We start from the raw sequence: 15,242 nt of genomic DNA on the forward strand, positions 1-15,242 counted from the left end.
ACATGGTCTACCGACTTCCTATTTGAAATCAATACTTTCTGACCTAAGAGGCTGTTTGCCGCACAAGTAGTCAAGTCTACCAGAATGATGGTCTTATAGGAAAAAAAAATGCCTCTACCTTTGTGGTTAAAACTACCGTTTTTCGGGGCGCCTGGGTGGCGCAGTCGGTTAAGCGTCCGACTTCAGCCAGGTCACGATCTCGCGGTCCGTGAGTTCGAGCCCCGCGTCAGGCTCTGGGCCGATGGCTCGGAGCCTGGAGCCTGTTTCCGATTCTGTGTCTCCCTCTCTCTCTGCCCCTCCCCCGTTCATGCTCTGTCTCTCTCTGTCCCAAAAAAAATAAATTAAAAAAAAAAAAAAAAAAACGTTGAAAAAAAAAAACTACCGTTTTTCTGGCTGGGCCTCTCTAAATCCGGGAGGAGATTCGAAAGGGCCAGGGTAAGAGACGAACTCATCCATGGCTGTTTTTTCAAGGTCACACACACAGCTGGGCTGCTGTGTTTGAAGCTGTGTGTCCCAGCTCCGTGATTGTACTCCGCAGTCTTTTTGGGATTATGGCTACCTCATTTAAAATTCTTATACCTGGTTATCATCAATAGGTAAGTTAGCTTTGAAAACATGTACATTAGCTCTGGATGTCAGGACACTATGCTGCAAAAAAGCATCAAGGAAATAGAAAAGAAAGGATGGCCTGTTTTATCCCTCTAGCTGACCTACCCCCTGTTCCAGAAGAAAGAAGGAAGAGTGTGTGACCCAAAAAATGTTTACTTTTAAAAAGCTGACTTTGGGAGCTAGAGGCCTGCCCTGAGAAAAGAAGAAACGCCATTCTGGAGGGGATCAGAGAAAAGTCGGGGACTGGGCACCATTACCTCATGACTAAGAGGTCAAGAGCAAGCTGAAGTAGAGTGAAGTTCCTCTATAAATAGCCCCTCGAGTAGAGAACACCTGTATCTTGGTGACACACATTCACCATCACCACCTAAACTTAATGTGATTGTTCGTCTGGTTTTCAAGAATTCTTCCAGGACAGTGGGAACTTGAAGTCCCCAGAAGGATGACAGAGTTTAGAACTGAGTCCTGGGAGGAAGGTGATATGAACAGAAATCACAAGGTCTAGATTTGGGGAAAGGAGATGAGATGTTTCAGAATCAGGTGTTGGGCCAGCAGCCTAAAATGCAGGGCCCGGTGCCGGACCTTCAGGGGGGCAGATAATGAGGCACAGCCCTAAAAAGAAGGAACTTTGAGCCCCTGAAGGGCAGGGCCAATGTCAGAAGGCCAGGGCAGGATCATATCCCTGAGTGGGGAAAGCTCCGGTGCTTGAGGGGGGAGTAAGGAAGGGTCCACCTTCATGGCCATGTCTCCATTAGCATGGCCTTTTTCTTCTGGCTTGGGGACAGTTGATGGCTCTGATTTCTGGAGTTCCGAGCAAATGATTAGAGGCGCTGTATTTTTCCCTCCATCATGAAGGCAAGGCTCGAAGAAAGGGCGAAGGGGGCCAGAGAAACTGTGGGTGAAAGTAAAGATGTGGGATCTGCTGGTCACATTGTAGAAGGAAATGACTCCAGCTTCATAGTCTAGGAAAACCCCCACACACTGTGGGGGCTCTTTCAGGCGCAGGATGGTCTGCGGGGATGTGAGAGCTTCATACTTCTTCTCACTACTCTGTCTTACAAGCCAGTGTCCATTGGCCGGCGTGGCGGTGACCTTGCCCTTCCTGCCCACAGACTCGCTACACACCCCCAGGGCCCATTTGGTCTTATCTCCCACGAACACCTCCCAGTAGTGACAGCCCGCCGTGAAGTACTCAGCTCCCAGGACGCTGACGACAAAGTCAAATCTCTGGGGGCCGTCGGGCACAGGCTGCTTTCTTTCTCCAAGTTTCACACGCCTCCGGTCCTCAGACAGCATGAGTTTGGGATGTGCTGTGTCCGGGTCCAGGGTCACTGCCACTGCAGAGAGTCACCGACAGGTGAGGCTGGGGAAGACAAGGTCTCAGATCCCCTGAGATCTTTGGGATCTTTGGGTAGCTTTGGAGGGAAAGATAATCCCTAGGCTGTGACCACTGTCATTGGTCTATTTGAGTCCATGGTTCTCCCTCCCCTATAAGTACTAGAACCAAAGAAAACTGTCTTCCAGTCCCTCAGATCTGTTGGCGGTGTATTAAGTGAAAGAGGAAAAAGTATTTCATCATCTGTGAAGCTGCCTTAATCCTTAGGAAATACTGCCTTTGTCTTCGATGTTCCAAAGGAATCTAATGTATGATAAACATGGGCTTTGATGTTAGATCCAGTAGCCAGCTAGGATGTCCCAGCTCTGCCACTCTCTGGTTATGTGATCTTGGGCTTGTTGTTTATCTCCCAACTTTAGTTCCTTCCTCTGTAAAATGGGAGTAGGGCTGTTGTACAGATTTGAGGAACTAATGCATGAGATAGTGCCGAGTTCACACAGTGAGGGTGTGATGCTCATTTTGGTAGTTAAAATGGGGCACCCGGGTGGCTCTGTCGGTTAAGCATCTGACTTCGTCTCAGGTCATGATCTCACAGTTCGTGGGTTCAAGCCCCACATCGGGCTCTGTGCTGACAGCTCAGAGCCTGGAGCCTGCTTCAGATTCTGTGTCTCCCTCTCTCTCTGCCCCTCCCCTGCTCATCATCTGTCTCTCTCTGTCTCTCAAAAATAAGTAAACATTAAAAAAATAAAATTATTGCTTATGATTACTATTGCTAAATGTTAGGATAGAGAAAAGGATTCAAAAGGATTCTTCCTTAAAATTGTGGACTATAAGGGTCACAGTGAGCCTCTCTCCTTCACCAAGTACAGAAAACAGGCTCTTCTTGGAGAGTAAATCCGTGAAATCTGTACTCAGTCAAGGTGGTGGGAGGAAGCCAGACCTCGAATGTCAGAAGAGTTTGTGAGCTCCTGGAGTGCCAACCAAGGTGACCTGGTGTTCTCTTAAGTGCCAACTCACCGATTCTATTAGACCTGCCTGAAGGAAGACGTGTGGATAGAAGGGGGATGAGCAGCTGGAAAACTGATACGGACTACAAAACAGTGAAAATAACAGGTCTCGTTAAAACAGCAGCAACAGATTGCAAGCTATTTCAGAATAAAATGAAAAGAGATGTGCAAATCTTTTAGAATGAGCCTGCGAAACTTTTGTGTAGTACACGTTGTTGGAGCTTCTGCGTCACCCATTCACTTCTCTGAGAGTCTCAATCACCACGCCCCAAGAAAACTGATCATCAGAGAAAGAAGGATGTGGCAGGGGTGTGGAAAGAGACAAGAGCACTGGCTGTTGGCCCAGCTGTGGGATAGGAAGGACCTCCCCAACGTGAAAGCACGGAAGAGACAATACAGGAAAAGGTGAATAAATTTGACTCCATAAAAAACAAAATGTTCATACATAAAAAAATAATATTATAGGAAAGTAAAATGAAAATGAAAAAGTCAGAAAAATAATTTGTGAAAAACATGACAAAGAACTAGTATGCTTTATATAGAAATAATATCCTCACTAATCAAAAAGTAGGCAGAACAGGGGCGCCTGGGTGGCTCATTCGGTTAAGCGTCCGACTTCGACTCAGGTCACGATCTCACGGTTCATGAGTTCGAGCCCCATTTTGGGATCTGTGCTGAAAGCTCAGAGCCTGGAGCCTGCTTCGGATTCTGTGTCTCCCTCTCTCTCTGCCCCTTCCCCACTGGCACTCTGTCTCTCTTTCTCAAAATAAATAAGCATTAAAAAAAAAAAAAAAAAAAGTAGCCAGAACAGGACAGGAGCAGACAAGTCACAAAGATGAAATGTGAATAACCAACAAACCTAAGATAAATCTCAAAACTCATAGAGAACTCATAGGAAGATCAAAACAAAGAGGGGAGACTTTCTAACTCTAAATGTGAACCCCAAAATCACGAAGATTTTTCAAAACTGATAAGCAGACAATCAGATTTGATTTTTACAAAGTTCTAAATGACAGTCTGAATTCCTCAGGACCAGAGCAATGGGCTCTGAAATGTGGATGATTTGGCTGGCGTGACTTACCAAAGTGCAGCCGGGCCCTCCTCCAGCCTGGAAGACGTAAAGGGGATGCCTGAGTTTAAGGACAGAGAAACGGGGAAGTCTTGGGGCTTGGGCGTCAGATGCAGGGAAAGTGTACCTCACCTGAGTTCGCTGCAGCTCTCTTCAACTCTAATAAAAGAAGAAACCAGGGGGTGAGCTATCACTGGAAACACAGAATCCACAGGAGACAAGGTGATACAGGAGTCATAAGCACATGGGACACTTACTCAGTTCATTCCGGAGGGTCTCTAAAGAAGAAAAACAGTTGGACCAATCAGAACAAGGGCGTCGACCTGCCCAGAATGCTGCGGCCCCATCCCAACCACACCCCCACATGAGATCCTGGGGAGCAATGCCCTGAGCCTCCCCGGTGACAAGACCGGCAAGAGCAGCGGGCGCCCAGCCGTGGGCCAGCGCGCCCCAGAGACACCGCAGAGGGTCACCAAATTCCTGCGGCCCCTCACAACTTCCCAGCAGACCAAGTAATAACACATCTTCTACACACAGGTCACGACAACATCAACATTTGTAGATGTTGCGGGAGAAGCCTAAAATATCAGTTCACTTGAAACTATCACCAAATTTCCACTAGATTTTCTTCTGTATGTTTCCTCAGTGTAAAATAAAATAGACATGTCACGTGCCTGAAGACTTTTTTTGTTACAAAGAGGTTCTCGTTCGTGAAGTGGCGGAGACCCACTTCTCCACACGTTCACTTTAAAGAGGACACACACGCTTTGGATCCCACCTAAGGGAATGTCCCCCCTAGGTGATCAAAGGGGGTCTTCCAGGCGGCTTCCCCTTTGGGAGGTACAGCTCTTCCCGGTAAAACGGTTCCCGCATAGAGAGCAGATAACAGTTATGCGGGAAAGAGGAACAGGGAAGAGTTGAGAAAAGCGGGCTGTGGGAGCCAGTATATCCCCAGCCCCCAGGGCCTCAAGTACCCTTGCCCCCCTCTTCTGCCCCAACGAGTGAAACTGAGACACTCATCCTAGAGCAAAGATGTCAGCAGAAGGAGGTTTGCGCCACAGGTGAGGAGCGGAACTTACTGAGTACTTTATGGAGCCTTCCTAAAACAAACAAACAGAAAAAGGCACAAGTGAACACATGTGGCCACTTTATCCCTGGGATGCACGCGGGAAGGCTCATGGCTCTGTCCCCTACAGTGAAGGGGGCGATGACCATCCTGTCGGCCCCTAATCCAGTCACATCTCTCAAAGCTCAGACCCGTGAACCTGGCGGCGCCACTTTCCCCAGTGACCCGGGCTGCCCAGAACTTCGGTTTCTCCCTTCTCTTCCCTTTTTGCCCGGCTCCTTTTCTCTTTCTGTCTGAGTGTTTCTGTACGTTTGTGACTGTGTGTACACGGGTGTGTCCCTTGCTCTCCTTCTATAACCTACTGTTTATAATAGCTATGGTGTCCAGCGGGAGGCCTATAGCATTGGCTTGTTGGCTCGTATTGTTCTCGACAGTAACTCCCCTGAAGAACTGCAGAGAGATTGGTAAATTTGGAGATCCCAGGTCCCGGGACATAAACTGTAAGCTCCTGAGACTACTGTGCTTGTGGCTTTTCTGGAGGCGCCATCCAGCCCACATTTTCTCCTAGCACTGGCCTTGCCAGAGAACTAAAGTTACACGTTCGAGTTCACTGCCAGGCCCTGTGCTAAGGGCGGGGCATGTGTTAGGCATTAGGCACTTGGGCAGTGAAACTGAATACAATACAGCCTCCAAGGAGCTTATGGTTGATTTTTACTATTCCCACTACTAACAGTCTCCATTTATTGTGTCCTGTTCTCATAACGAGGTGGGCACTGAACCCCCTCCACCATGTGAGGTGCATACAATTAGTATCCCCATTTTATAGAGTAGTTGTCTGAGGCTCAGAGGGAGGTGGAAATTTGCCCAGGTGACCAGGCTAGTAAGTGGCCGAGGAGGCAGGATTCCAACCCACATCTGTCTGGCTCCCAATCAGAGGTCAGCCCCACTACATCACCGTTCCTTCCGCTCTTGAACAGAGCAGCCATAGCATCCCTGAGTTGTGCACGAACCCACACTTCCATCGCCTTGGAGGAGATGTAAGCAGGGAGGAGAGGAGATGTTGAAATCGGTGCACATAGAGCCATTTCTGGTCCAGTGACTTGTCTTCCCAGCAAGACCTTAAGGGCATAGCCCCTGTTTGTTTGTGCCCTGAGTGTCTAACTTTTATGCTCCGTGGCTTACAGCAGACACTCGATTAATGAAGATGAAATGGCAGGAAGAAAAAGGAGTACCAGGCTTTGTAATAAGAAGTTTTGTCTATTTGAGTCCTGAAAACAATCAGGTGAGGGGACTTACTGTCCCCATTTTACAGACGAGAAAACTGAAGCTCAGAGCAGTTAAGTGCTTTGTCTAAGGCCGGTAAGCGGCAGAGCAGTGATCTAAGCCAGGTATCACTGACCCAGTCGCTGACTCCAGAGCCTGTGACCCTCCCATCATATGATACCGCCTCTCTCGGTGCAAAAGTTGTATGGATTCCTCAGATTTTTCATACACCCCACATGACCATAATAGTACCTTTCTAAATAGTAAATAGACCTTCTTTTTCAATGATTGACAGAAAGGCTGGTGTAGGGACCTCAGGCCAATCCAGACCCGTGAATGCTGATCAAGTGCACCCCCTCACCATGGCCACCGGCCCTATAACCCCTTGATATTGGAAAGTGAATTCCAATAATATTAATGGAAAATGTGTGTGTGTGTGTGTGTGTGTGTATAAAGTATGTATCATAGACTGTCAGCATTCATGTAGAAATAGAAAGAATATATTCTTTGTTATTTGTTCCCTGCTCTTTATTCTACACATATAATTACCTTTTTCTTTTGCGTGGTCTGAGAGAAGATTTTCTAGAGAAAGAAAAGTAAATGAGATTCTGTGCCGTTACTCTGAAGTTTCCCGATGCCTATTGAGTTCACCTGCTCTTGAACCTCCCTGTCTCCACCTCCACCTCCCTGACCCAGGCCCTCACCATCTCTCATCTGGATGACAGAAGTGGTGCCCCCCAACCTGCCCCCACATCTTGTCCCATTGCTCCCTCTGGTCCTTTCTCAACACTGCAGCCGGAGAGAGCTTCTCGAAGCACAATTCTGGCCAAGATTGCCCGGTTCACTGCTTTACCACTGCTCTGATAGGAAAGACCAAAACCCTTCACGTGATCTACAGGGCGTCACCTGGGCTAACCCCTGCCAAGTCCACAGCCTCATCCGCTGTCATCTTTGGCCTCATTTCCACACTTTGTTTCTTTCACATGCTGTTCCTTCTGCTGCACATGGTTTTCTATTCCCTCTTCCCTCCAGACCGCCTGTCTTCCAGATCATACATCACTTCCTCAGGGCCCCCCTCTCCTGTCCCTGAAGCTTGGTTGTTTCCTCCTGGTTACAGTCTTTACAACCCTTAGAACTCCCTCTCGTGGCATCTGTGCGCAATTTGTTTGTATAATCATTTCATTCACATATGCTTCCTTGATTAGACTGAACGCCCCAAGAAGGCACAGACTGTGTGTGTTTTTACTCGCCATTGTGTCCCCAGCCTCCAGTATGGTCTGGGGTGCTTCGGAGACAATTACTAATTGTTGAACGAATAAAAGCTTCCCCCACGTTAGATCTACATGACTCCCACAGGAGTGGAGAGCAAGACCAAGGAATGAGTTCACATACAAAAACCACCAAACATACTGGAAGGCAAGCTGTGACAAGTAAGAGTCTGCAAAAACTGGAAATGGCAGGTATAGACCCCCCACCACCCCTGCCACCAGGACATCAGATGTTGGGACTTTCAGGTGCACAATTTAAATCAGTGGTCATTGGGAGCACAAAACCAATAAAACACAGTAACATCCCCACCAAGCTCAAGACACTTACCTACCTCCACCACCTGTTCATAGAGAAGATTCTCTGGAAGAAAGAAAGATGTATCAACTCAGTTAAAGGAAGGACTTTTTCTAGTAGGCAGGGTTGTCCAAAGATGGCCCATGCAAGCTGCCTGAGTAGGACTTTGCTCCTTGTCCCTGTGGGTGTGTGACTATTTGAAAGGATTAGAGGATCTTCAAACCATCAGATGGGAAAGGAGTGTTGGCTTATACGACTTTCAGGATCCTTTGTGACCCCGAGATCCTATGAAATTCAACCACATTCACAGGGGTTTTATCTAATGGATAGCACTGCGTTTCTTAATTAATTAGAAGACTGGCATGATCAGTATTTTCCTAATTTATCAGAAGATGAGAATTCACAGCTCTGCCCAGGAGTTTTCTGCAGTTTCTTTGACCTTCTCTGCAATGTGAGTCCCCCAGCATGGCTCTACCAGTTTGCTCTCAGCCAGCTTGCAGGGTCTGCAACCTAGGGATAACTCATGTCCACATCTACTTCCTCCCGGCCATTTCCTAGAGAAGCCTCAGTCCCACTTCTCAGTCTCGGCCGGGACTCCCTTACCACTTAGTTACCTTTGGATCTTTTTTGCTTCCAAATGAGGCAAATGCCTGCCATGATGAGAAGCCCCAGGAAAGGCAGGATCACAGCAAGAGCCATTGCTGAGGAGGAGATCTTCCCTGGAGATGGGGCTGAAACAGAAACCACCAATGACCACCCTCAAAGGGCCCCACTTCAGATGGCAGGCGGCTCAGGCACATCCCAACCGTCTCCATCAAGTTTAGGGAGAGACCTCCAGCCAAGACAGGTGAGTGTCTTTGCTTCTGTCAGTAACTCCAACCCTGAATGACCCGGGGACAACTTTAAAGTGAGATACTCGACTCTTAGGAGTGGTGTTGATGCTCCCGCCCGAAGACAGTGGGTTAAACTCAGCCTTTCAACCACAACCTCATGCTGCCTTATATGAAACCATTATCTGGGGACTTTGGAGGATAGGAGGTGCTTCCTCAGGGGCCATCTCCAGTCTTCTCATGAGTACCCACCTACCTCCCTGTCAAGTGAAACAACAGTCAGTGACATCTTTGCCCTGAGCCCTAGCAGCAGGGGCAGAACAGATTCCGGGGTGCTACAGCAGTAGATTAAAGCCTAGGCAGGAAGAAAGGAGAAAGGAAAGAAGAAAAAAAGAGCAGAAGAGGCTCCGTCACAAGTGGTGGAGAGCCTGGGCTGGATGCAAGACCTCACTCAACATTATGTGACCCTGAGCGAGAGACTGAGCCTCCCCAAGCCTGGCTTACCATCTGTAAAATAGAGATGATAATAATCCTTGTTCCACTGGGTTGTTGGGAGATTTAAAAGGATCATGGGGCACCTGGGTGGCTCAGTCAGTTAAGCATCTGACTCTTGGTTTTGGCTCAGGTCATGATCTCACGGTTCCTGAGTTCCAGCTCCACATCGAGCTCTGTGCTGACAGGGCAGAGCCTGCTTGGGATTATTTCTCTCCCTCTCTCTCTGCCCCTCCCCTGCTCTCTTGCTCTCTCTCTCTCTCTCTCTCTCAAAATAAATAAACTTAAAAAAATTAAACAATTGGGCGCCTGGGTGGCTCAGTCAGTTGAACATCCGACTTCAGCTCAGGTCACGATCTCGCGGTTCGTGAGTTCGAGCCCCACGACGGGCTCTGTGCTGACAGCTCAGAGCCTGGAGCCTGCTTCGGATTCTGTGTCTCCCTCTCTCTCTGCCCCTCCCCTGCTCATGCTCTGTCTCTCTCTGTCTCAGAAATAAATAAAACATCTAAAAAAATTTTTTTTAATTAAACAATAAATAAATAGGGACATCTGGGTGGCTCAGTCGGTTAAGCCTCCGACTTCGGCTCAGGTCATGATCTTGCAGTTTGTGAGTTTGAACCCTGCACTGGGCTCTGTGCTGACAACTCAGCCTGTAGCCTGCTTCAGATTCTATATCTCCCTCTCTTTCTGCCCCTCCCCAGATCTCTCTCTCTCTCTCTCAAAAATAAATAAACATTAAAAATTTTTGTTTAAATAAAGAAAGGGATAGGCAGGTAAAGCACTTAGCACTCAGTGAGAGGCAGTGGCAGTAGTAAGAGAAGGGAGGGGGCAGAGGTCATGACCCTTGCTTACTCGGGACCCCAGGCCACAGTCTATCTTTCTGGGCTCTAAAACCACTCTGCTCTGCCACATGGCCTCCATGTCTCAAGGATCTTTAAAAGGTTCATACCCCTTTAACCCCTCAATTCTACTTCTAGAAACACATTCTAAGAAAATAAAGTCACTTGCCAAAATATGTGCAAAGGTGTCCACTGCACCACTCATTATAATAGGAGGAAAAATTAGAAACCATCCAGATGTCCAGAAATAGGGCTTCGATTAATTTTATTCAGCCATAACCACACAGTGAAGCACTATGTAGCCCTTAAAGGTCACGTTGCAGAGAACTACTGAAGGACATAGGCGGAAAATGCTCATGACATTAGAAGTGGAAAGGAAGAAGACACCAGGTAGAAAATTACATACGTGCAAAGACATACGCACTCAGAGATACACGCACACAAGACAGTCTTGAAAGAAATGCCCCAGGGCCCCTGGGGTGGCTCAGTCCCTTAAGCGTTGGGCTCTTGATTTCCGCTCAGGTCATGATCTCATGGTTCCTGGGATCCAGCCCCGCATCGAGCTCTGTGCTGACAGCATGGAGCCTGCTTGGGTTTCTCTCTCTCCTCTCCCTCACCCCCTCCCCCTGCTTGTGCTCTCTCTCTCTCTCTCAAAATACATTTTTTTTTTTAACGTTAGTAGTTCTCTCTAATTTATGACATTATAGGCCATTTGTTGGTTTCTTTAAAATGTTCCTCGTTTTTTTTTTTTCAAGTTTTCTGCTGCAAACATGTGTTACTCTTAGAATTTAAAAAAATGTGAAAATTCTTTATAAGGTTTCCACTAAGGTAGGAGTTTTCACCAGAGGCTTCAAGCCCATTTACGGCCCCAGCTTTTACCTGCTATGACCATGGCTGCCGTCTTCTCTTGGCCAAGGGCCAAGTTGCGGAAGGTGCAGGACACGTTCCCGAGCGTGCTGTCCCTGACTCTGCTGGACACCGCTGTCCGGAAGAGCCCAGCTTCCAGGGAATGGGCCTCCGACAGCGATAGAAGCACCCTGCCCTGAGGGTCTCTCCACTCGGCCCAAGGCTTTGGGAACCATCCCGCCGACCTGCACACCAGATGGATCCATCCAGCGTCGTAGCCCTTCACGTGGATGTACGGGTCGGAGCCTACAACTGGGAGGGGGACAGGGAACAGAGACGCCTGGCCGTGGGGGCGCGGTCCCCGCGGGAGCCCTCCCCCTCTTCCCACGGTCTCCGGGGTGGGGGGGCAGCAGGGGCTGCTCACGGCACGTGCATGCCCACCCTCTCCCCACCTTCATCCTCCTCCCCACGGGGTGAGACAGTCTCTGGCTTCATCCTCATACCTTCTCTAATCCGCCCCTAGGGTAACTGCACCCCACGATTCAGATCTCGGGGGCACCTCAGTCCCCCTTGGACAATGACTAACCAGCCACCTGCAGGGTCACGGTGCCCTCTCGAGTCAGGTTTCCGATCTGGACCTGGCATCGGTACTGCCCTCGGTCCTCCAGCCGGACCTGGCGGATCTCCAGGCTGACGCTCCCCTCTCGGGCGTCCCTCCGCATGGCCGTTCGCCCCTTGTACTCCGGCATCACGCCTTCCTCCCGGTCTTTCCCGTCCCGGAACACGTGCACCGCCTGGGAGCGGTCCGGGTGTGGGGACCGCAGCCACGTCACCGCGGTGGGCACGGTGACCGGCCACAGGGCGAGCGGGCAGGGCAGCTCGGCTGTGCCCCCTAGCGGGGCCAGGTGGAAGTTGCCAGTGTCCCCTGTGCGGTGCGGACAAAAAAGGGACAAGGGCGTCTGGGAGGGATGGGAGCGCAGGAGCTATGCCATGGACGAAGGGGACGTCTTGGGGAAGGGCAGGGCCTGGGAAGGGCATGGGAGGGGCCTGGGAGAGGACTGGGGGGGGGAGGGGGTTAGAAGTGAACGCGAGAAGAAATAAGGCCCCCTTGCGCTTGGGTGTCCTTCCGCAGACGTCCCGGACACGGGAAGAGGTTCACAAACTCCTACCTGACACACGCATGGGCAGGCAGAGGAACACGAGTGCCACGAGGCAGCCGGAGAGCCAGGCGCCCGAGGAGCTTGCCATCTCCATCCGAACTAGGAGGACAGACACAGGGAGACACCAGAAAGGGCTGGTGAGCTTGAAGAGGGAACGGGGACATTGGAGGAGGTGGGGGCGCAGGCACGAGCCGCACAGCAAGCACTCTGGAATCCCACAGCCCAGCTTGGCTACTTACCTCCGTGGAAACTCGTGACTTAACTTCTCTGAGTAACCTTGTGACTGAGGCTCTGCTTCTCCATCTTTAAAATGGGTATAATAACTGTGCCTCCTTGCAGGATTATTGTGAGGATTGGAGGATGTAAGTGCTCAACATGGAAGCCGTGACTGAGGGCCATGGTGACAGGGAGGCTGAGACACTGAGTGTGATTTCGAAGGCATAGGCAGGGGTCTGGAGAAACAAGAACTTACACCCAGAACTAACCAGGTGCACACCAGAATATAGGCTTCTTCTAGCATTTAGTGTCTCAAGCCAGGCTTGGCAAGGGCCTGTTGCTGGCCCTTCCACAGTTGCTCTTCCATGCACAGCGGATTCAAGTCTTAGCTCCATTCATGTACTAGCTCCGTGTCCCTGGGAATATTGTTTAAAATCTGTGGGCCTCCAGTGCTTAATCTATAAAGGGGGGAGCTTTTTCCCAGATGCAAGGAGATAATGCATGGAAAGCACTTGCCGCAAATGCCCGGCAGAAAAAGTGCTCAATAAAAGTGCTGTAGTTGTTATTACTAAATCACCTTGTGCATTAACCACAGTTTAGTTATTACTAAATGCACCTTGCGCATTAACCAAAAGGACACCCTAGAGGATTCCCTACTATAAAACTCTCCCCACCTACTTGCGACTGCCTGAAATTCCTTTAGCGGGAACCAAACCTTTTCATGCCACAACCGGGGATGAAGTTTAAAGGTAAAAAACACTCCAGGGAAGAGATAATGTCTCTTGAATTCTCCCCAAGATTTCAAATCCTTTCTAAAGAGGAGGGTTTTTGTAGAAGTCCTCAGGTCAGGTCCCGGAAGGTCTTGGAATAGGGCAAAAAGAGACTTGGAGGAGGTGGGGCCATCAAAGGGAGGAGGAAAAACGGAGGATGGACTTAAGCTTTGAACGAATTTCCAGTTCTGTTTCTCTCATGGCAAACAGCACACTGCTTTAGGGTTGTCTTTGTTTCGTTTGTTTTTGTTTTTCAGTCACGACACATGTAATATCCATCTCTAATCCCCTAGGGTTGCAAATGGCAACACAGCACTAGGACACACTGAGGTTAGGATGACAATTAGGACATTTCCCCCCCCCTCTATCCCACCCACTTTCCCACAGGTTACCAGCTACTCAGAAACTGAATAGAGAAGTTAGGCAAAGGAGACACATATTTCATGTGTCTTTTTTTTAAAGTGTGTATTCTGTTGTTGGGTAGAGGGTGACGAGTGTAATGTAAGGTCTTAGCTTTTTTTATTAAAGATGTGACTTTCATGCATAATCTCATCTGAGAAGAGCAAAGAGTAAGCCAATGGGAAAATTCCCAAGAATCTAAGGCTAAATAAAGCCAAATGGTAAAAGAAAAGCTAGTAGACCTAGCGAACTGAGGGCTGGAGTCAGATGCCTTGGTTTCAGTCTTGTCTTGGTCCCTAACTGACTATGTGACTCTATAACTTTGAGCAAATCACTTAAACTCTTAGGCCCTGAGTCTCCTGTCTTGAAAATAGGAGATTCACTTACATTTGCTGAATTCATTGTAAATTGGGAAGGAACAAGAGGTAAAGAAACGTTACTTGGGGGCGCCTGGATAGCTCAGTCAGTTAAGCATCCACCTTCAGTTCAGGTCATGATCTTGCAGTTCGTGAGTTCTAGCCCCACGTTGGGCTCTGTGCTGACAGCTCAGAACCTGGAGCTTGCTTCTGATTCTGTGTCTCCCTCTCTCTCTGCCCCTCCCCCACTCACACTCTATCTCTCTCTGTCTCTCAAAAATAAATAAAACGTTAAAAAAAAAGAAATGTATTTGCCTTTGATTCAGTAAGAAATATCCTGGAAATCTTTTCTAAGAAAAGAATCTTAAATATAAAAGGTCACATGATCTCACCAGTATGTTTATAAAAGTGAAAAACTGGACTATCTATAGGTACATCAATAAGGAAATGACTAAGTAAATTATGGTTCATCAAGCCTGTGTTTCAAATGATTAGTTTCAAACTAATAATGATGTGTTAAAATCAAAATACAAAATAACATATTTACAATGATTATAACTAAAGAGTGTGTAAGAAAGGAGTTGAGAGGAAGTCCTATAAAATATGAATATTAATAATTAAGGTGTTGGTGGGGCACGTGCGTGGCTCAGTCAGTTAAGCATCCAACTTGGCTCAGGTCATGATCTCACAGTTCGTGAGTTCAAGGCCTGTGTTGACAGCTCAGAGCCTGGAGCCTGCTTCAGATTCTGTGTCTCCCTCTCTCTCTGCCCCTTCCTCACTTATAGTCTGTCTCTCTCAAAAATAAATAAACATTAAAAACATTAAAATTAATTAAGGTGTTGGAAATATAGACAATTTTTTCTCATCTCTATTTCCTAACTTATTAATAAAGCATAATAAAATAATAAAAAGACATAACACAAAACTAAATTTAGCAAAAAATAAATACACTTATTAAAGGATTTTGATTAGATGGAGCTTTTCTTAACCGACTGAGCCACCCAGGCGCCCCATAGATGGAGCTTTTCTAACTCCAGTATACTATGAAAAGGAAAAATTATATATCGAGTGTTTGTCTTGCAGTTCTTTGCTAGAAATAACTTAATTTGGAAACTTGATGCCTATATTTACAAAATTATGAAGAGCAGGATTAGTCAAATTAGTCAGATTGTAATTTTGAGAGCCTTCAGAGGGCAGAGCGGTGCTGAAGGAGAACCAGGGTATTCAATGTACGTTTCCAAGTCAGATGGAGAGAAGAAACCGAAGTAAGATCGGGAGGAGAAGCAAAAGATGGTAGAAGGGGGACAGAGTAGAAGAAAAAGACTGAAAGTATAAAAGGGTGAACAGACAGTGCGTGGGAATCTTCCATCACCGGCTCTCTGGGTACTTACTACCTCTGCTATGAGTCCCCCATAGTACAG

At 48.0% G+C, this 15,242-nt stretch overlaps 1 protein-coding gene across 1 annotated transcript; it reads right to left on the minus strand.

The window, feature by feature from the left end:
* Positions 1–746: 746 nt before the first annotated feature.
* ERMAP (erythroblast membrane associated protein (Scianna blood group)) lies at positions 747–13,057 on the minus strand. The gene is made up of 11 exons (XM_053896556.1): positions 12,090–13,057; positions 11,507–11,845; positions 10,954–11,232; positions 8,528–8,644; positions 7,947–7,979; positions 6,900–6,932; positions 5,101–5,121; positions 4,279–4,299; positions 4,154–4,180; positions 4,034–4,060; positions 747–1,946 (listed from the first exon to the last, which is right to left on the minus strand). The coding sequence occupies exons 1-11, from the start codon at positions 12,172–12,174 to the stop codon at positions 1,222–1,224; spliced, it is 1,707 nt and encodes a 568-aa protein (XP_053752531.1). The 5' UTR covers positions 12,175–13,057; the 3' UTR covers positions 747–1,221.
* Between the last annotated feature and the right edge of the window lie 2,185 nt (positions 13,058–15,242).

The sequence above is a fragment of the Panthera pardus genome, unplaced genomic scaffold, assembly GCF_024362965.1.
Source record: "Panthera pardus isolate Hobbes unplaced genomic scaffold, ASM2436296v1 HiC_scaffold_11, whole genome shotgun sequence".
In the NCBI taxonomy this organism is placed as follows: Eukaryota; Metazoa; Chordata; class Mammalia; order Carnivora; family Felidae; genus Panthera; species Panthera pardus.